Below are 22,522 nucleotides of genomic sequence, written 5' to 3' on the forward strand. Positions count from 1 at the left end.
CTAGAGTTTGTTTATATCTACAATTTTGGAAATTCACTCGGGGGGGTCTTGGGCTAATGTATTCCTGAAGGACTAAGTGACATTACTGTATTTATATATCAATGTTTTTGTTTTTATAAATTCCTTGAGATCAACCAGTCGCCTTATCTATCTTAGCCTAGTTAATTTATGTCCTTACTTTTTGCTTAGATCTGTGTTTTATGCATGGTGATGTTCAATGAATCTTCTACAATTTTATTTTCAAAAACATGATTTTCATGCAAATATAAAACAAATGCATGTTGAAAATCTACATAGCTCTTTTTTAAAAAATCTATTTATTTTTATTGGAAATTGAGATTTTACACAGAGAAAGCAAGACAGAAAGAAAGATTTTCATTCTCTGGTTCACTTCCCAAGTGGCTGAAATGGCCGGAGCTGAGCCGATCCAAAGGAGCTTCTTCTGGGTCTCCCACGTGGATGCAGGGACCCAAGGCTTTGGGCCACCTTCTACTGCTTTCCTAGGTCACAAGCAGGGAGCTGGATGGGAAGTGAAGCAGCTGGGACACGAATCAGTGTGGGTGTCTGCAAGGCGAGGATTTAGCCAATAGGCTATTGTGCTGAGCCCAGTGGGGAAAATAGCAAGAGGGTAAGGCTGATGTAGGAGATTTGCAGAGAAGAGCATTTAGGGAGTTCATACACAAATACTTTCTCTAAATTTGAGACCAAATTGGTTAATGTCCTGTGGGGGAAACAAAGCCATATATATATATTTTTTTACAAATCACTTTTATTGTATCATGGCATTGTAGGTATAGACAAAGGTCAAAAATCTAGTATCATATTTTCAGGATGTATTTTGCTGTTTCATTGGGAGCAGAGATACATACTGCCACGTAACATGTGTGTCGCTACCAGACAGAAATTTCTGTTAACCTATAGTTATACAATTCTTAGGTATCCATAGGAAGCAGTATTTCAAATGTACCATTGTAATGATACACATATTTCTTTTTTGTTATGATCAAAACGGGGGTAATTACTGTTAGTAGTAACAAGACTTAGCCTGAAGTTTTATTTATCTTAGAAGAGATTGAATTTTGTCATTCTAGTGTATAAGTACCTGTGTCCTGCCTATATGTATGCTAGGTACTGGGCCATCATGGTATTTCATTACGGAGACTGCAGGATTATTTGGAAATACGTTACTTATTTCCAAAATGGTGTTATGCAGGGGAACCACTTCAAGGAGTGCTTCCATGAGCCATACATCACATTAAGGCCATCTATACATTTTAATTGAATTGCAAATAATCCTGTTAGGGAAATAGTATACTCCTTTGAAAATCATATAAATAAAGATCCAGGAAGTTAAGTAATTCAGTCAAGGCTCTGTATTCCATATGAGCCAGAATTGAAGTTCCGTCCCCTTGTGAGTCCTTATAGTAACCTCCACTTCCCTGTTATGTTATCTCCCTAAATCTTCACCTCTCCCAAGATGCAGAGGTCATCTGTGGTTCAGCTCACGTAGAGGAGTGGATCCAGCTGACATGACAGAGCATACATAAACGGATCCTCTTCCCTTGCAGAGACTTGCCATTTGGAAACTGCCTGATGCAGTGAGCGTCTTCCCTTATCTCCTCCACTGAAACACGGGTGTTCTAGAGAAAACTAGTCCTATTGTGCTAAGTGCTTTCAGACCTCTTCCTCTCCAGTTGTCTTCTGCATCTCTTACTTGCCTTCTTATTTCTCCTCTGGCCCCTGATGTGTCTGTAGGTGGGCTGGATCCTGTCCATCCTGGATGAGCTGCAGCTGAGTCCTCAGCCTCCTGTGGGAGTGCTTCCTCTGGGGACTGGGAATGACCTGGCTCGGACTCTCAACTGGGGAGGGGTAAGAAATGTCCCCTGAGGCTGCCTGTCTTCCAGTAACAAACAGAATCTCTAATCCATAGAACTTCTCACAGAAGGGAAGGAGCTGCCGTTATTCAGTGAAGAAGTCTGCATTGGGAATCGAGCACCCGTAAACTCCGATTTAGTTTCTTCCTTTTAAAATTATAATCACCCTGAGTGGAAGTACATGTTTAGCCTGCAAAACAGTGGTGGTTAGTACACAGATCTAGGGCTTTTGGACGGTTCTAGCAAAACAAAGAAGTTGGGTAATTACTGTATGATTCATGTGTAACTATCATATGGACTTGAATGAATTCGGACAATCTACTCTGGCCAGAAGAGCAAATCAGGTTTTATTTATAGTCCTGAATTTTGGAGGGTTGCAATTTTTTTGAACATTTTAAAAAATATTTATTTTATTTACCGGAAAGGTAGAGATACAGAAGGAGAGGGAGTCAGAGAGATGAAGAGAGAGAGAGGGAAATCTCCCATCTTACGGTTTGCTGCTCAAGTGACCACAATGCATAATTACCAGGGCTGGTCCAGGCCACAGACAGGTGCCTGAAACTCTATCCAGTCTCCCGTGTGAACGCAGAGGTCCAAGCACTTTAGCTATTTTCCTACTGCTCTGCTAGCTGTGATGATAGAGAACTGGATTAGAAGTAAGGCAGCTGGGACTTCAACTGATTGTCATATAGCATGTTGGCATTGCTGGTGGTGACTTAAGATGCTGTGCCACAACGCTGGTCTCTGCATTGGGTTTTCCTGATGGCTTTGGTAACTAGTAATCCAGCTGTCATTCCCACTATGCAGTCAACCTCAGTGAGCATAGGAAGAGTAGTTATCCTGTCATTAACCAGCATTTCATTAACTTATTATTTGTTTACCTATTTATTTAATAATGCTAAGATGTTAATAGGGACAAAATTTACTAACAAACACATGGATACAACCCACTAACTTTTTATTTGCTCCTCTGTGCCAATCAACTGGGATGCTCTTTTTCTCAGAAAAATTATTTCCAGATGTGTAGCAGATGTTAATCTAGCCTTTGGGTTGAGTCATCCTTTCGTAAGTACATAATTTAGTTGGCAGTATATAATTAGATACATAAACATACATTTAAGGATTATTTATTTTATGAAGGAGATACATAGATGATATAGATAGATGAGAAATAGATGAATAACTTCCTCCATCCTCTGGTTCACTCCCCAGATATCCACAGTTGCTGTCACTGGGTCAGGTGGGAACTAGGTGCTGAGAAATTCCCCCTGGGTCTCCTATGTGAGTAGCACTTTGGCCACTCATCCAGTGCCTTTCCAGACATATTAGCAGGATTCTAGATGGGAAACAGAGCAGCCAGGATTTTAACTGGCACTTCTATATGGGATGCTTGTACTTCCCAATCACAATGCTGATGTCAGACAGTGCGTTTTTCATGAAACTTCTAAGGTTTCAGAAGTGTTAACATATTGCAGCCACATCAGTGACATGACTGTCCTTGATAATGATGATGTCAGTAATGAATCCTCAGGAACACATAGTTCTCTCACAGGAATTTCTCCAGTAAAACGTCACTCACGTCATGGAAGGGTGCTGTCCCATGATGAAATCCAGGCAAGGGGGACAGATTGAATGTTAACCAGAGAAAGTTGTCAATCCCATCCTACCTTGATACTTTCTTCCCCTTTGCATGCAAGATTGATTGTGTATTTCCCAATTCCTCTCTTAAGAATCCTGTTTTGATCTAATAAAAGTAGACATCTCTCATGACCTTCCGCATGTACAAATGACTGTTGATTTTTCGTACCAGCAAACATTCGTTAGCCCAAACCTTCCAGACCTAGTGCATCTTTGTATCTTATCTGTGAGTATTTTTACATTCTAAGTACCTTGAGAGAACAGTTCACTCTCCTAGCCTTACTTAGTACAAAGTAAGCAGAATGATAATAGCAACACTGGTTTTGCTTGTTTGTTTGTTTTTTTGGTCAAAAATAGTATTGACTCCACTGCTCAGATAGCATTGGGTGTGTTCTCTGATTTTGTTCTCAGGGATACACTGATGAACCTGTTTCAAAGATCCTGTGCCAGGTAGAGGATGGGACAATTGTACAACTAGATCGCTGGAACCTCCATGTGGAAAGAAACCCAGACCTGCCTCCAGAGGAACTTGAAGATGGTGTATGTAAGGTTAGTAAACCTTCGCTTCAGCAGAAAGGACCCCTGGAACATCTTCCTGTGCCACAGGGGTGTCATTGCTGGCTGGGGACTCACATGCCAACTTGTGCTTCTGAGATGGCAGCTTAGTGTCCAGCTTGAGGCTGGCAGTACAATGGTGTCACTCACTGTCGCTGCCCATGAACTGCTGACACCTGGATCTCCTTCCATGCTTACCGAGCTCAGGAAACTCCCAGTCTCTGCATCAAAAAGTTATCTTTCCAGGTTTTAATCTCCATAGTTAATTGCAAGCAGCCTTTGAGAAGGTGCAAACTTTGCGTTTTGAAGCATTTCTGCACATGATTTCTCCAGTAGAAAAAGATCCAGCTAGGGTGTCTGATCTCATCATCAAACTTCCCTTGTATTTAGGAGGTGGTAAGTAAGTCTGTTTCATCACTGGTTTGGGACATGAAGATACACAAATGTTTTGACTTAGTGTTTTCTTTTAGTGATTAAACTTTCATTCCAACCCCAAACAAACCAAAGGACAAAGTTGTAAATGTGCCACTGCGTAGGAACTTCGGTTGAACATTTGGTTCTACATTCTGGTTGCAATGTCAGGCAGATTTGCTGAGTAGCTTCTTCCCCCCAAGTTAGTGTTGCCTTTCTTCTCCAATAGCGCTTTCAAACTTCTGCATATGGAATTCCAGGTCTGTTTGTTACAATGCCAATTACCAGGCCCTGGCCCTAAAAAATCTGAATAAATTAAACAAGGTTAAGGTTCAGGCATTCATAACTTCAGCCTCTCTGCTATACATGATTGGAGTATGACTTTGAGGTGCAGATTTCATGGGTATTTCGACGTTAAAATAGATTGAAGTCTGTATCGTTTTAGACCAAACCATGTCCATTGTTCATTAGCACCATCATCCTGACCAAGTGAGATGAATGCTCAAATTTCTTTCACCTAACTTTTTTTTCACCTAACTGTATCCTGCCATTATTTAGATTCTACTAGAAATGATGATTTCTTGGTTGCATTTGAATTCATAATGTCATAATGTTCTTTAATCATCTTGGGATGTGGATGGAAAGCAACCAATTTAGAAAGAAGAGTGCCATATGGAAAATTTAACCTCTTTTTCTGTTAAAGTTTGAATGGTTAGGCCCGCAATAGAAACTTATATTTATTTCTCTTCCAAACAACTTAAGAAATGGAAAGATTTCATGGTGCAGCCAAGGAGCATCAATCCAGATAATTAAAGGGCTTTCAAAATGGATTTTTGAGATGTGAAAAAGAAATTGGGGCAAGTTTCCCTGGAAAATGTGAACAGCTTAAAAAGAGACTCAATTGGGATATCATTTGGGAGATGGTGACCAGATGTTCTCCCTAGCTATCAGTGGATGCTCAGACATGGGCTAGAGTTGCAGCCAACAGAACATAAATGGTAGAGGGCCGGAACATATCTGTGCTCTTGGCAGGACCGCAGCCCGCTGTCATTACTAAAGACTGGCATTTTGTTTAAGTGCGGGAACTGGACATTCTCAAACTTGAAGCCAGAATAGTGAGACATGGTTTTGGCATTGCTCTGGGTGTTGAGTTCTTCTCCCTGTTCCTGGTTAGTTGAATCAATTTCTTAGGAATGATTTGGTCTCAGAATCATTACGAGTTCTGACTCAGGGCTTGCCACGTGGGCTTGTTCTTTACTTCCATTAGGGACCAAGCAACCTGATGTCTTTCGTTCTGTGTTAATATCCCTCTTTTGTTCTCATTTCATTTTTAAAAAATGGGACAGAGTTCTTCATCTGTGTAAAGAGGAAATACAAGTCATGGAGTATGTGAACCACTGCAGTAAACTTGCCTCAAAATCTTGAGAAAGGTGTAGATCAATTTGAGGCATAAACCTAATAATTGTGTGCATGCATTAAATCTCTGTTTACTTTAGTATTTCAGGTCCTCTCTGAGTTGCACAAGAAAAAGTGGGAGAAACACTCTCTCCCTTCTAGTATGTGCCTTATGTTTTTCCTTAGTTTTTTGTTTGTTTTAAGAGAAAGAAGTTGAGGAAGGGAGTGAGGAGGGAGAGAGAGAGATGGATTCCATGTACTAGTTTATTTCCTAAATCCCACCTGGGCAGTTGAAACCAGGGACTGGGGCCCAGGATCTCTGTCCACAAGTGCCTGGTGGGTGACAGGAACTCTAAAATCTTAGCATCCCATGGGCTACTGCCTCCCTGCAGGAAGCTGGAGCCAGTAGTAGGAGTTGAGTTCCAAACCCAGGCTCGCAAAAGTGAGATGTGGAATCCTCCCAGTGCCTTAAGCACCATGCCAAATGTGAACTTTTCATTTCCTTTCTAATTGCGCTGTCATGGACATGAAGATGTCAAATCACACCACTTTCCCAGTTTTAAGGTGTGATTTTAAGCTACATGGCGCTCTCTCTCCCACTGAATTTGCAATTATAATGCAGCCGAGGACTCAGCAGTCTCTGGGAAGGAACATGTGTGCATACATGCATGTGTTGTGTTTGCAAACTTTATGGTCATTTTAAAGATGCAAGCTTTCAAAAATGAACTGAGAATCTGAAAAATATTTATATACATCTATATAATATAAAATAATATTTCAAAGTATACCTATTTAGTTCTATTTTTTTTTCCTATGTAGGTAGTGTCTGGCCCACAAAATCATTTGTTTCGACCTTGCCAAAGTAGTCTCAGGTGGAACTTGAAATGTAATAAACCTGTGTCAGACTGAATTTAAAAATCTTTGTAAAATTTATTTTGAAAGTCAGAGTTACAGAAAGGCAGAGACTTTCCATCTAACATTTGACTCCTGGATGGCTACGATAGCTAGGATTTTGGCTCATTCTGAAACCAGGAGCCAGGTGCTTCTTCTAGTTCTCCGACATGGCGGTCCCACCCTTGGTCTGGGTCAACAATTGATAAATATTTCCCACTGCCTATTTCTTATATGAACTTTGTCAGAAGCTACTTTTTTTTAAACATAGGCAATGAATAAACAAAATAACGTTCAGTTTTATCTTCAGTACTCATATATTGAATATGCATTCTCAAAAAAGAATATCCTGTGATTCAGTAGGTAGATATTATCCTTACAAATAAATTTATATTAGCAGTTCACTCAGTGAATCATCTTTTAGAACTACTGTAAATGTGTAGCCCTTTGCTTAATAAATATTACAATATTCATTAGAACGGCTGACATCTCATCATTGTATTTATAGCTCCTTGGTTTCACGTAGTATTTATAATTCTTTTCTTATAAAAATTTATTTGAAACCAGAGTTAAGAGAGAGGCAGAGAAGCAGAGAGAGACAGAAAATTGTGCATTCTCTGGGTCACTCCTCAAGTACCGCAGCAGGAGCCCAGAACTTCTTCCAGGTCTCCCCCGTGGACACAGGAGCCCAAGAACTTGAGGCCATCTCTTGCTGCTTTCCCAGGGAGCTGGGATCAGAAGTGGAGCAGCCAACACTTGAACTGGTACCTACATGGGATTCTGGCATTGCAGATGAGTGCTGGGCAAGGTACACCACAATGCCAGCCCCAATATTAATAATTCTTGAGAGAAGTACTTGGTTTGAACTTTTTCTTAATGAATTGACTCAGAGTCACTTGTTCTGCGTAAACACCCTGTCCTTTGAGTGATGACTGATCCTTCGCCAGGACTACCCTAGAGATTGATTTCTGGCATTCGGTTTCTCCTTTAACCTGACCCATATACAACTTTACTGATACCTTTGTTTGTCATTGCAGCTTCCCCTGAATGTTTTCAATAATTATTTCAGCCTTGGATTTGATGCTCACGTCACACTGGAGTTCCATGAATCCAGAGGTGAGGACACCGTCCCATTGCCATCTCCCAGGGAGAACGTTGCTAGCAGGTGTTTTTTGCATGTTCCCTGCTGTTTGCTGGGGGCTTCAGTGTTGTTTTGCTGTAGCCTTCATGGGGACCCCTGGAGTTAGACTAGATGGGAACTGATTAGAAATGGAACCTGGGGACTTTATTGATTAGGATCTCAAAATTTTTAAGTTTGACTGGAAATTCTGAAATAAGCAAATTACAAGAAGTGCTAAACATTTTTCAGACCTTTTGAGCAAACAACAGCTTCACAAGCCACTAGTTACTAGAATTCCATGCGTCTCATTGAAATATGGTAGCAAAAATGAAGAAGAAAGTTGCAAATAGACATCTCAGAGCAAAAGAGGGTTGTGGATAGTTTGGGTTGCAAGAAAGGAGTGTGTGAGAAGGTACCAGGAATCCCCACTGGATGAGACTGAGATGGGAGTGAGGCTGAGTGGTGATTGCAATATTACTAACAGAGAGAAGGCCACAGTTATGGGAGGGTTGGAGTTGTGGCACAGCATATTAAGTTGCACTTGGGGCACTTGCATTCTATACAGTCTTCCTGCTAATACATGCTAGAAGGCAACAGAGGATGACTCAAGTACATGGGTACCCGTCATCCATGTGGGAAGCTTGGGCAGAGTTTAGGATCTTGGCTTGAGCCTGCCCCAGCCCTGGAGGTCACAGGCCTTTCCAGAGTGAACCAACAGGTGGAGAATCAGTCTCTCGTCTTGCTCTGCTTTTCAAACAGAAAAAAATAGACATTAAAAAAGGTTGGAGGTACAAAGAACTATTGATTAAAATGAAATAATGGTGTATAAATAGGTCATCACAATTTTCTTATGCCATTTAGAATTGAGAATTTCACTTCTGATTTTAGCCCCAATCTTGCTGTCTCTCTGGTCTCTCTGAAATTCCTTCCTTTTTGATAGAACCATTTAGGCATCTGTACATGCCTGTATCTGCAGCCATGCTTTAATTAGTCCATCATAAGTATACATATGTATGAGTATGGAATTCAAGATTTTTTAAAATTGAAATAAGCTTATTTTTTATTCTGTTTTCTGTGAACTTTTTAAAGTCCCATACATAACCACAATAGTGCCAGAATATAGGCTATCAAGAAATAAAAGTTATGAATGAGGAGGTAGCTTACTTTTCTTCCTCCAGGTTCTGTAAGAGCACAGGTATTATTCAAATGTTCAGATTCTAGTAATAAGACAGAGGAATGCTCCTTAATTTTTTAAAAAATGATTTATGAATTTTTATTGCAAAGACAGATCAGATTTATGGAGAGAAGGACAGACAGAGAAAAAGATCTTCTGTCCTTTGGTTCACTCCCCAAATGTCAGGAATGGCCAGAGCTAAGCCAACTGGAACTGAGGAGCCAGGGTTTTCTTCTGGGTCTCCCATTTGGATAAAGTGCCCCAAATGTTGGTCCATCCTCTGCTGCTTTCTCAGGCCACAAGCAGGGAGATTGATGGGAAGTGGAGCAGCCGGAACACGTATCAGTGCCCATATGGGATCCTGGCACTTGCAAAGTGAAAGCTTAGCCATTGAGGTGTCGGGTTGGACCCGGGTAATGCCCTTCAGCGCTGAGAATCACAAATGGAGTGACAGGATCAGAGTGAAAAATACAGATGAGTGACACATCTGTAACGTCCCTTACAGAAACTCAGTAATCTTGATAGACTTTGGCCTTCCTGGTTTCAGGAGCTATGAAAAAGTCAGAGTCTGATCTGATCAAGCATGATTTTGGTTTTAAGAGAGAGCCTCGGTTTGCTTTCCCATGTGCTTGGTCAGGAAATCTCAGACAGAACGTCAAATATTCCAAAGCAAAAAAACCACCATCCCCTCAACTCACTGCCGTGCAAGTTAAGTATTCAGAAGTACCTGCATTGGGAATAGCATTTCTGACCTGTTGCCCTTCACGGAAAGTAGAATTAATTTAGGAGGTAAGTGTAAGACTTAGCTCATTTCTTGTTCTCATATTCTTTAGTAGACTCAGAATCTGGAATTCTTGATACAATCCATGAGTTTCTTAACAATACTTGTGAAGTAGCACAATTAGCATTAATAAATGAATTTCCCAAAATAGACATCCTGGCATGATAAGAGGCCTGAATGAGCAAGTAGCTGATGGTTAGCTCATTCAAGTGGCTCTGATATTTAGTCTAGTTAGTCTGCAAGTTGTCCTGCTGAGACACTGCCTTGTGCTGTGCTGAAATTTCTGTTCTTCAGAGTGAGAGCAGAGCAAGGCACCTAGCTAGACAAGCCAGGCCTACCTCTGTTGGGGAAGGAATTTTTTTTCTCAGTTTAAAAGCTCTGAGATTGTTGCAGTTTAGATTGTAGATGCATATTATATAAATTCATTATAAGGTGTCAAATGTGAAACTCTGAATAGTTTCTTGCTAAGGCTTAGTGCAAGTGTTGAAATACAGCATGCAGTGGAGTTGCAAACATTTTTTTCTACTTATAAACAGTGCCTGTGAGAAAAATCAGCTAGTAAAAAGATAAGGGAGAATGGACGTTGATGCAGAGTAAAAAAAAAAGCCTAAGGTTCATGAAGATGAGGTGAGGATGAGAAAAGCAAGTCCATGTCCATAAAATACGAGACCGATTTTGTTGGCATGTTGAGAGCAGGAGTGAAGATGTCTCCATATCCTGTTAATTTCCTCTTTTTACACTAAGAGAAAAATGAAAAGCATAATTATTTACTCAGGCCAATTTTTCTTTTAAAATTATTTTATGTTAATTCAGATTTCTGCCCCTTTGCTAGTTTTACATGGTTTGTCAAGAAACATTAATCTAAGCTATAGAAGAAAGATAGGTAAAGCTACATTTGGTGTGAGCGTTCTCCAACCCAGAACAGTCACAGTTGAGACATTAAGCTGTCCAAAAGCCACAGTCACAATCTGAGTCTTACAGCTAAACCTGGGTCATTTGCCATACAACACTTGGACAGTGACTCAAAGTTCTTGAGAATTAGATGGCTTGGATAGAATAATCTTTTAGGGATAAGTTAAGAAAATTGTAGTATTTCACATCATGAATTATGTAAAACAGCTATACAACATGGAAATACAAGTCTCATGAAGGAGAACTTCTTACAACTAACTGTAGTAAGAATTTCCATGACAAATGTTAAAATAGTTCATCCAGTTGCTGGCTCCTAACGTAACTACCTATGTAGTGTATCTTTAAGAAACGATGTTTATTTTGAGACAGTTTATTCACGTCATTTCTGGGTAAGGGATTTTAAAATGGCTAGTAAAAAAGCAAGAAATAAGAATGGTCTTAAATTTTGATTTCATTTTGTATATAAAGAAAGGTAAATATTTGATGATTTGGGGGTTTCTGTGTTTGGTTAGGAAGATAATACGCATCACTGATTGTTCTTTATGTTGCCAAAGCCTTTGTGGTTACTGCTGCCACTAATGCATCATCAAGTACCATCATTTGGAACAGAATATAGAGATGTAATAGGATTGGATGTTTCACTGTCAGTTGGAGGATTGCCAAGTGCTTTAATCATTATTGCAATATCACAATGCTTCAGGGAGGCTGTTGAAAACAGCCCAGTCTGTTAATATACAGCTTATAATCATCGTTATTAGCGTAGTGCAGAGTATTAATGACGAGTATAGCTGTCCGTGGAAAAGTTAGGTCTCGCTTACCCAGCTCTCTGAATGAGATTGTCACATTTTGGAAATGTTTGTTAAACACACGACATTTTTAGCCTCAAATTGAATGCTTACATTTTATGGCCTCATTGAAATTATTCAGAAGAATTGCATTTTATGCTGCAAGGTCACAGAAATACAGTTGAGGCTGAAGAAGACACTGAAATCTGACTCAAGATGTTCCGTGTTCACTGAACGTATAGAAACATGCCGATCAGCACATTTCCAAGGAGAATGAGTCTGTTGCATTGCTTACGATCAAACATGGACAGATTTGTTGATGAGATGCCTTTGACAATGACTTGCTAAATGCCTTCATTGCCAGCACTTCCCAGCACATGCTGCCAGCTCCTGCGTAGGCACCGAGGCTTAAGCACAAATTGTCTGAAGGACTGTAGATCTCTGTCTGAAACTTTTCTCTCTTGAGTTTCTTTCTGTGTTAAGAATCATCATTTTGTTGAGGAACTAAAGTATTGTTACAATGTAGGGAAAACAATGTTTAGGGAGGTTGGAAGGGGAAATCCCTCAGCCAAGGGAACTGTATCATGAAAATTAAGAATTAACAATAAATCAAATTTTAAAAGAAAGTTAAAAAAAAAAGCGGAATCATCATTGAAGTTGAACCATACCTCTCTTCAGCATTTTTGGATTGTTCCTTTTTTGAGTATAGATGCCTTTCATGGAATATAGAAAGTATTTCTTTAAATTTATTTTCATGCTAATATCTCCATCCCCTGCTCTCCCAATCTAAATTCCCTGAAGGTAAACGACCACCTCTTATTTCATTTTTTATTCCTTGTGCTTGGCAGAACAACTGTCTCAGTAAGGTTTTGCCTAAGTAGTGGGTTGCTGAAGTAGTGGGTTGTTTATTCGAGAGGTAGGTCTCACAGAGGTAAAATAAACAGTGCTCGAAGATGAAAAGATAGAGATGAATCTGATTGTATAGATAGTAAGTACTGCGGGAGCTCAGCTGGGCTTGTGGCAGTGGAAATATTTGGGGGAAAATGTCTGGACGTATAGGAATTAGTAGGACAGGTTAAAGGGAGGAGCATGATCTAAACAAGAATCAAGGTGGATGAGAGGGAGGAGAGTGCAGATAAGCAATGAACATAGAATGAAACACTGCACCGGTGTTAGAAAAGCAATTCTAATGTTGAGATCAATATTTCTTCTTAATGAAAGACAATACTGGAAAGAGGAAAGAGTTTATACACACACACAATTTAAATAGAAAATGGCTAAAATGTTACTGTAGGCATAGATTTTGGAGTGAATTTGGTATACTGAAGTCTTAACTAGGTAAGTAGCCAATGAGAGTTTATGGCTAACACACACATTACATGAGGTTCAAATTGCATATTGAGCTTTATAAACACAGTGGTGCACTTGCATTTCTGAATACTTATTTCATATGCCTTGGGAAAACTGAAGCTTTTATGATTTCAATCAAGAAGTTGGAAGTAGAGTAAAAGAGGAGATTGATAAAGATATGCATGCTGAATTGACTTGTGTGTGTGTATATTTTTAATACTTAGTGGAAAAATGCAGTCAGGATATGAGCTAATGTGTTTTGCTTGTCAACACCTAGTGTTGGCTGCAGCGTGCCTATCAGTGATGTGACTGTAAAAGAATTCTGAAAATGTGAAAATGTATTTCAGTATGTGGAATATGACCTACATCCTCTCTCTGGGCTTGATTTTGTGATTCCATTTATATGTGCTATTCCAAGGCGTACTCTGCTTTCATTATATAGGGAATTTGACTAATAGATTTTGGCTAATAGTCTTCCTTTGTTCATATGTTTGGAATCTTTGAATGCTAGCTTCAAAATTATAGTAATTATGTGTTAATACGTAGTAAATATCTGAGAAAGTAAACTAATACATGCTTCCTGAGTCCTTTTCATACACGTGTATGATTTGAGCTTGAGGAATTTGATTTGGGATGGAGATTGGTGGCAACAGAGTAACAAATTGCTAATACTCTGAATTTTTAACTACATTCTTTGGGGAGGAAATTGGTGGAGGTACTGGACACTCCTCTGAGAAGGTAGCATGTAGGAAATGGGGTTAGATGGAAGCAACCTTTGAGTCGCTCTGCAATTCTATCAGACTTTAAATATACATACTAATTTTCAGTGGTTAGAAGCTCAGAAATGACACATGTATGGCATGTGTACACAATGTGTGTGTGGTCATTACTGCAGAGTTTCGGATCAGAAAATGCTGCAGAAACCATGCCATTCAGTCATCTTCCATTTTCTGTTTTTGTGAAGACACAGGGAGGACATAAGATAGACTGAGAAAAGAAGAATCAGTTAGGTCCATGAAGAATGGTTGATGTAGAAGTATGAGAAATAAGAGCTTAGCTAGATTGGAAGAAAGAGGAAATGCGTTGAGTTGTGTTAAATAGCTTAGTGTGTATGCATAAGATCCTCCCAATACCTGGAGAGTGGCTTCAGGCTGCAATAAAAATTTGAAAGGTTCTTAACACTAAGATGTAGTATCAGTCGGATACAAATGCAGGGTTTTAGAAAGCCCATTCTGATGGCATATGCCACGTTATCATGTTGTAGGAAAGGATGTGGATGTGGCTAATATACTTAATCATCGAATGAATTCTACACAGAGCTCATCATCATTATGTATGAATTTCATCTACAGACGATTCATTTAGTTGATACAGAATTAACATTTGGAAAGTGTGAGCTAATGAGATTTAAATGAGACTTTTAGATTTTGAATTGATGCTGTGATCTAAAGATAATTTTGAAGGATGGAAGACATTTTTCATATAGAGAGTATATATTGTGAGGTCTGGAGGGGAGATAATGTTGATTTAAAAGAAAATTAAGTCAGGCCTGGTGCGATAGCATAGCGGTTAAAAGTCCTCGCTTTGAATGCACAAGGATCCCATATGGACGCTGGTTCTAGTCCTGGCAGCCCCACTTCCCACCCAGCTCTCTGCTTGTAGCCTGGGAAAGCAGTCGATGACGGCCCAAAGCCTTGGGACCCTGCACCCGTGTGAGAGACCTAGAAGTAGTTTCTGGCTCCCGGCTTCAGATCAGCTCAGCTCTGGCTGTTGTGGCTACTTGGGGAGTGAACCAGCAGATGGAACATCTTTCTCTCTGTATCTCCTTCTTTTTGTAAATCTGCCTTTCCAAAAAAAGGAAAACAGATCTTAAAAAAAAAAAAAAAAAGGAAACTAATGAAGTTAGAACTGGTGTCCACTCCTATTCTAAATGGGCTAAAAAGCAGAGCTTGCACAGAGGGGCTGGGGTCTCCTCTGTCTTTCCTGCCACTTTGGTTGTGGAGGAGAGTGAGCAACCAAGTTGCTACACTAAGCTCGGAATGTTTTGTCTACTATTGGTCTTCCATGATTATGGCCTTTTTTGGCTTACCTCGGAAGAGCAGACACATTCCTTAAAGCAAAAAGACATTTACCTTCCTCACTGGCCCTCTCCTCCTCTTTGGTCCTCCTCAGAGGTCAGTTTTAGAGAGAGACCCTGACTGACTGACCGACTTTCTGTTTGTTGACTCATTCCCCTACATGGCTGCAGTGGCCAGGGTTAGTCCAAGCTGAACTCAGAGGCCGATAGTTTCATTCATATCCCCCTCACGGGAGACAAGGGCCCAGGTTCTTGGTTCTTGGGCTGTCTTTTGCTGCTTTCCTAGGCATATTAGCTTGGGGCTGGATTGGAAGTGGAGCAGATGGGACTCGAACTGGCACCCATAAAGGATGCTGACATCACAAGCAAAGGTCTAGCCAGCTGTGCCACAATGCTGGACCAACTTTTCAGAAATGAAGGCCTGTGCACGTGTGATAAATTGTTCCTCCTTTGTCTCTGTTTTTGTAGGGAGGGTTTTTTTTTCTATAACTATACTTTTTATTTTATAATTCTACCTTATAAGCAATCAGTAAGTATCCTGCCAACCAACCCAAAGATATTTTGTTAATAAAGGAAAATTTAGGTAGCAAAAATGTCTGATTACATTCCGTATTAATTTGGAAAACAAATATAGCTCATTCTTATTTCAATTTACTCGTCTAAAAATGACTTAAACATTTCATTTTCTATGCATTTGCAATGTTTATCCTCTACAGAATTAGGAAGTAAAGCACCGAACGGAAAAGTAGTTCTGTAAAATTGGCTGAAGCATACCAAAGGGATCCCTAACATTTCCTATTAGTTCTGAAAAACTTAAAACAATACCTAGGCATATCAAGTGGTCACTGAGATTTCAGTTCTGTTCCTTGAATTACATTCCGAATCTTCTCGGCGTCATTCTGTACAGTTATGTTGGCTGGGTCAGTCTTAAGTGCAGCTTCATAACCCTGTGGTCCTTCTGCATACAACTCTAGCTGGCAGAGTGCTGTTCCCCGTTGCACAAGTGCCCTCATTCTTGCGTTTGCATTGTCAGCAACAGGTGGGTCAGTAATTCCAGTGCTTTAGAAGAATCTTCCATCATCGTGCTTTTTCAGTTTTAGGTGGCAAGCAACTCGAGTCAGGTACAATAGTGGGATCTTACTGTTCAGGCGTGTGGCTAAGTTGTATGCATCGATAGCTGACGGATAGTTTTCCATTGCAAACAGTTTGTTTCCTTGGTCCCTCAGCCATTCTGGTTTCTTTTCCTCTTCCTTTAAATCAGAAAGCTCAGGCGTATCAGTATTCATTGCTCTTCGTGCCTCAGCTTGTTTGTGCAGCCACTCCTCCGCTTCCACGGCTTGACATTCATGGAGAGCAACCAAATTTGATTTTAAAAAGGTCAAAAGCAGCCACATTTATCCTGTAAAAGATACAGATTAGAAAAGGGTCAGCTCTGGGGAGAGGGTTGGGGTCAGAGAGGCTCGGCTGTTGGCAGCACATTAACCTTGCTTATGCTGTCCTACAAATCACCCTCTTGCCTTTGCATTTAGGGTTAGAGTACTTCATTTAGTAAAACACAATGAGTGGTAAGGAAACTTTGACCTACAGAAAATGTAGATCGATGACCACTACTCTAAGAACACTTCTGCAATCATCAGAAACACTATCTTTACATTTTTTTGCTTTTATTTACCCAAATTCTATGCCATGTGTTGTAGTATCATGTTCTGATAATCATTGCCCAGATAATTTATTGAAGTATTATACGTAGCTTTTGTTCTGCTCAGGCTTATTAAGGGAAATTGTTATTGCATTCATCGGGAATTTGCTCTCATAAACAGGGTTAAGACTGGAGAGTTTCAATCAGTTACACAACAGTTTATTGAGTAGTGACTGGGAAAAAATCTGGCCTGGGAAGGAATTAATGAAGCTAAAGGATGGACTAGAAGCAGGTTCGATACAGACCGTAATAGGGATGTCCGAGGGCAATAACAGTTCATTTAGAGATTCCACAACCCTTTGCAATCATGTCATAATTCTCTGATACCCATTCTTGTTTCGTCTTTTTGGGTCTTCAACCTATAGGAAACACAAGAGTAAACTCAAAAATTAAAAGAGTTTTCAGCCTGTCTTTGCTATAGTCTGTACTGTGGCATGCTGAGTCTTCTCAGTGGGGTGTGTGTGTGTGTGTGTCTGCCTGCATGTTGTACAAAGCAAAAGATTTTTCAAAGCCCGTCACAAACAGGACAGCATATGGCGATTTAGCATTTTTGCAAAAAATGTGGAAGTAAATTCTCCATTAAATTTGCATCTGATTTTCTCATATTTAAATACATGTAGAACCTTCATTTACATTTTGTGGAAATCGTGTCTTGAAGCAGGCAATGCAGGTAACCACTCTTGCCTCCCCCCCTCATTCCCTTACCATCCGTGTGCCGTATCCCCAACAGCCTTGTGTCCTGTAAGCAAACCAGAGTGTCTTCAGCAGTAATGTACATGGGAATCACCCACAGAGCTTGTTACAGCAGAGTCTGGGGCACACACCCATGTTAAATCAGTAGGTCTGGTTTTTGCTGTCAGATTGGAGCTAATCTTCTATAGCACTGAATCCCTGTACCCATGGCCGTGGGCCACTGTACCAACGGAGAAAGAATTAGGAACTAATGGAACGATGATAGTAACGTGCTGGGACATGTTGGGTCTGTAGGATGGGGAAGGAGGAGGCAGAAGTGAAAGTGTTTCCATAAGTTCTGTCCTTCAGTAAAGTTTCTATAACAAATGACCTCTCCTCTTTTACAGAAGCAAATCCAGAGAAATTCAACAGTCGGTTTCGAAATAAAATGTTCTATGCAGGGGTGAGTACAGAGCTCACTCTACTTGATTATTTATTATTTAGAACAAATTCATGAATGAAAAAGATGCTAACTACATTAAAAATAGTACCGGACCTGGCGCAATAGCGTAGTGGTTAAAGTCCTCACCTTACATGCGCTGGGATCTCATATGGTTGCTGGTTCTAATCCCGGCAGCTCCACTTCCCATCCAGCTCCCTGCTTGTGGCCTGGGAAAGCAGTCGAGGACGGCCCAAAGCCTTGGGATCCTGCACCCGCGTGGGAGACCCAGAAGAGTTCCAGGCTCCTGGCATCAGATTGGCGCAGAACTGGCCATTGCAGTCACATGGGGAGTGAACCATAGGACGGAAGATCTTCCTCTCTGTCTCTCCTCCTCTCTGTATATCTGACTTTCCAATAAAAAAAATAAATCTTTAAAAAAATAGTAGCACACACCAGGCATGTTTATATGTATGTTTATATGTGGTTAATGTTCAATGTCTGGCTTCAAAAATAAGTGGAAGGGTATGAAAGAAAATTGATGTTTTTCATTTTGACCTTTGAAAATCCCAAGCATCCATATTTTATAAAAGGATATCTTATTTTTTTTAAATATTTTATTTAAGGAGTGATGGGGAAAGCAGGCATCAACACTAATGCAAGGAATGGGAAAATCAGGTAGGCTAAATATACATGGAAAGTCAGAGAGAAGAATGGACTTTCACTGAGGCACATAAGCTTTTTTATTTAAAAAAGATTTATTTATTTTTATTGGAAAGGCAGATATACAGAGAGGAGGAGAGACAGAGAGGAAGATCTTCCATCCGATGTTTCACTCCCCAAGTGGCCCCAGTGACCAGAGCTGCGCTGAACTGAAGCCAGGAGCCTGGTGCCTCCCCCAGGTCCCCCATGCAGGTGCAGGGTCCCAAGGCTTTGGGCTGTCCTCAACTGCCTTCCTGGGCTACAAGCTGGGAGCTGGATGGGAAGTGGGGATTCTGGGATTAGAACCAGTGTCCATACGGGATCCCGGCGCGTGCAAGGCAAGGACAACTGCTAAGTCACCACGCTGGGCCCCATGGCACATAAGCTTTTCTTTTAGATAAGAAATTGGCAGAATATCAAAAGCTTTTTATGGAAACATGTATGAGATTCCAGTAGTCACTTTTCCTCCTCAGAGATAACCCTGGGGTGAATAAAGGAAACACAGCATCCAAAATATTAATAAAGAACATGTGGTTTCCATTTCTGTCATTATACAGAGAGAGCTGTGACAGAGAGGGAGTGAGCGAGCTGCTCCCTGGCTGGTTGTGTTCTCATCTTGATCGTGTTAGCACCTAGTAGAGAAATAGGATGATCAGGAGAGGCAAGCGGAAGAAACCCCCAAAGAGGTGGTTGGAATTCTCTGCTTTTCACCTTGCTTTTCTGATCTTAACTATTTGATAGATGATCATTTGAAAAGAAAGAAGTTGCAGCTTGACAGTCACTTCACTGTTTTAGCTGGCAAAGAAGAAAGTGTTCTATGTTTTTTGCCTATTTGGAATTCCTGGTAACTGTATCATGGAAGTCCGGATTTGGTATCACCGTGTAATTAAAATGTACTTTTCCTTATTTCTTTCTGATTTAGGCAGCTTTTTCTGACTTCCTACAAAGAAGTTCTAGAGATCTATCCAAACATGTTAAAGTTGTTGTAAGTATTGACTTTGTTGGTTCATTTCATTTGATCATGAACATGAATAGCCATGAAATAATCTCGCCAATACTGATACATATATTTAGACTAACTGCTGTATTTGAGAACTTCAGAGCTAGTGTGCTTCATGCCGCCAATGTTGTCGAAAACTTTATGTGACTGGCATTGTCACAGTGATTGGAAATCAAACTAAATCGATTAATTTTACTCCTGAAGAGAGTCACAGATCAGTCATGGAAAAGGGCAAGTACAATCATTGAACAACAATGTAATAAATGTTATACAACTGTGTGAATGATATGGCAGTAAGACAAAGGGAGAATTGAGATCTCTGATCATACAAGAATACCTTTGCCAAAGAAATGATATTGGCCTGGGGATTGTAATATGAAAAGATACTTACTAAATGTGTCTTATTTCAAAGCTGTCTTAGGAGTCTCCACATTAGAAGAATGCATTGAATTCATTATTTTTTGGTGATCACACTCCTGTCTAACAAAAATGTTCCTACCCACAGAATGGATTTTTTATGCTGGTTCTTTCTGCGTCTCTGAGCCAAGTTTTAAACATATGCTGGAGGGAAGAGAGAAGGGTGTGGGGACAGATGATCTTGCCCTGGGCAATGCATTGTAAAATAGCATATCATTAGTTATTAAGCAAGACACAAAATGTAGCAGTCAATTTAACAGAAGGGATGAGTATGACTTTGTTGCAAAGAGAAACAATTTTAGATGGAGATGAAGTAACAAGAATATAGCCATGCTTGAATTTAGTGTGGTCTGAAGAATATGTGGAAATATGTATGTTTTCACACATATATACATGTGGATATATGTATATGTGTACACACATACATGAAAGCAGAAAAATATATTATCCTAAACTAATAGGAATATAGAGAAGCATGGGAGAATACAAAAGAAAATTAATAAATACCACTAAAGCATAACTCTTCAAAATCAGGTCAGAAAAGAGACACTGATCCTTACCAATCCTTGACATTACTTCCAGATGTTTCCGTTTTCATGTAATAACAGTGAGAATCAAGTATCATTCAGTGCTGGAGACTCTGAAGGCAAAACCAAAATATTGCCTTCTTAAGGAAATAAATATCTTCATTTTCATAAAGTTATGATTACTAAATGTATGCAGCAGGAACCTCAAACCAAGCTCTCCTGTTTCTTTGACTGCTTTCAACCTCATCCAATTTAAATGCTAGCCATCCTTTCTGAAGTTCTGCAATTGGAGGAACATTAGCAGCAGTTGCCAAGAGACCCAAGGGTTCTGGACAGTGGCCCTATCGAATGACAGTGTACAATTGAAGTCAGGCCATCAAGTTGGGCAGTCTTCCTCATGGTGAAATTTCACACACAGGGGCCTCTTAGCAGGAGAGTGAAAGAAGCTTGGAGAGGAACAAAAAAGCCAACATGTAACTATGAATGATTTGCTATCAGTTAATGCAGGTGGCAGAAGGAACAGCCGTAGGAAACTACTGTGAAGACCCTTCGAGTTGTATGTCTTTGGGGGGACATCAGTGGACCTTTCTGAGGCGTTTGCTTTCCTGATCTGTAGCTCAGATGAGGAGACACATTTTAGGAAGTGAAGTTTTGAACATCTTCCTGTGACATGGAAGGGCACTCAAATACCTTTGCCATGAGATGAATGCGTGTTTTATGAGATGAAAACGAAGGAGCGTTAGCTAGAGTAGGTCTGTACTTAAACACACACACACACAGATCATAATGTCTGTAAAAAAATGAAGTCTTTGTTGGTTTTTTTTGGTATGGATTAATTAATAAACTCATGCGGACATAAAATACATTGACATTTGAGGCCAAGGAAAGATAAAAAAAAAATAAGAAAACCTGCAAACAACATTGTTTCCTCTAACGTCTGAACAATTTTTTGGCATCATTTGATTCACCAATATATGGACTTGAACATATAGGTATATTTTACTTGCTGATTTTTTTTCTTTGTGTGTGCGGTAAGGAAAAAGTTGAAAACGGCTAACTGTTCTGAAGAATAGGATGTTTTAATGCCCAAGGGAAAAAAAACTGAGCTCTGTGGGGTGCCTGTCTTGATAGAATTTGGTGAGTTCCCATGGTCACTGATATGTTTCCCAGAACAGAAAGAAAAATTTAAGACTTAATTCTGCTCTGACTGTATTAATATTTTACAGTATTTTCCTATAAAGCAGCAGCACTGATTTGATGCTGTTGATGTGTCCAATACTGGTTCTGTAAGTTCTAGTTACTTAAAACACTCAGTCTGAATAATTTAAAATGTCCTCTTTCTTTATTGGCCATAGTCATCTATGCATTATTTTCAAATCTTAAGTAAAAGGAGACTTGATGTTTGCTTAGTGTTTCAGAGTACCGAAAAAAGCATCGGTGATAATTTAAAATGTCTTTCTTCTTTATGTTAAGTGGCATAGTCATCTATGAATCTTTTCAAGTCTTTAACTAAAATGGGACACTTTGTGTTTGTTTCATGTTTTAGAGTAATAAAAAATATCAAACCATCAATGCTGAAATTTTGGTCCCCATCTAAGCTGCATTTGGAAATTTTTTGTTTAGGAATATACACTTCTTGGAAACCATTTTTGGGAATGTTCATAAAGTTAGGCTGCAGTATGATCAGCTGTGGAGTAGACGTAGATGCTAAATCATAGTCTTGATTGTAAAAAAACTCCTGATACTTAGATTGAAACTTCTCTTAAGGAAACCTTTATACATTTGCAGGTAGCTTTGGAAAGCTTTGTTTATATAATTTATGGACTGGAAGATAATGGGGAATTATATGAGGATAGGAAATATAAAAGCACATTTTACGTGTTTGATGTTAAAAAAAAATCTGTCATTATGACTGCAGTTTTCTAAAGCCCTTTCCTTAATTAATCAGAGGATGATAACGTTTAAGAATAGCACCAATCAAATAGGCTGAGCCAAGGCCATGAAACCCAGGGCCATGTCCAGTAGCAGAGTTTATCTCAGATGTATAAGAACAGTTTTTGGGTGATGTTTCTTGGTCCAGGACTCATGTCTGTATTTCACATC

At 39.7% G+C, this 22,522-nt stretch overlaps 1 protein-coding gene and 1 pseudogene across 4 annotated transcripts in view; one reads left to right on the forward strand and one right to left on the reverse strand.

Annotated features, from left to right (window-relative positions):
• DGKI (diacylglycerol kinase iota) overlaps nt 1-22,522 on the forward strand; it is a 402,429-nt gene that overhangs the window by 248,762 nt on the left and 131,145 nt on the right. For all 4 annotated transcript variants that reach the window (XR_009244222.1, XM_058654978.1, XM_058654979.1 and 1 more), the window contains exons 13-17: nt 1,756-1,869; nt 3,924-4,061; nt 7,802-7,880; nt 17,742-17,797; nt 19,398-19,460. Coding sequence is in view for 3 of the 4 variants with exons in the window: in XM_058654978.1 (XP_058510961.1) it covers nt 1,756-1,869; nt 3,924-4,061; nt 7,802-7,880; nt 17,742-17,797; nt 19,398-19,460 (450 nt within the window). In the remaining variant the exon portion in view is untranslated. The remainder of the gene's footprint in view (nt 1-1,755; nt 1,870-3,923; nt 4,062-7,801; nt 7,881-17,741; nt 17,798-19,397; nt 19,461-22,522) is intronic.
• On the reverse strand, nt 15,806-16,357 carry LOC105942319 (dynein axonemal assembly factor 4-like; annotated as a pseudogene).

The sequence above is a fragment of the Ochotona princeps genome, chromosome 25 (assembly GCF_030435755.1).
Source record: "Ochotona princeps isolate mOchPri1 chromosome 25, mOchPri1.hap1, whole genome shotgun sequence".
Classification (NCBI taxonomy): domain Eukaryota; kingdom Metazoa; phylum Chordata; class Mammalia; order Lagomorpha; family Ochotonidae; genus Ochotona; species Ochotona princeps.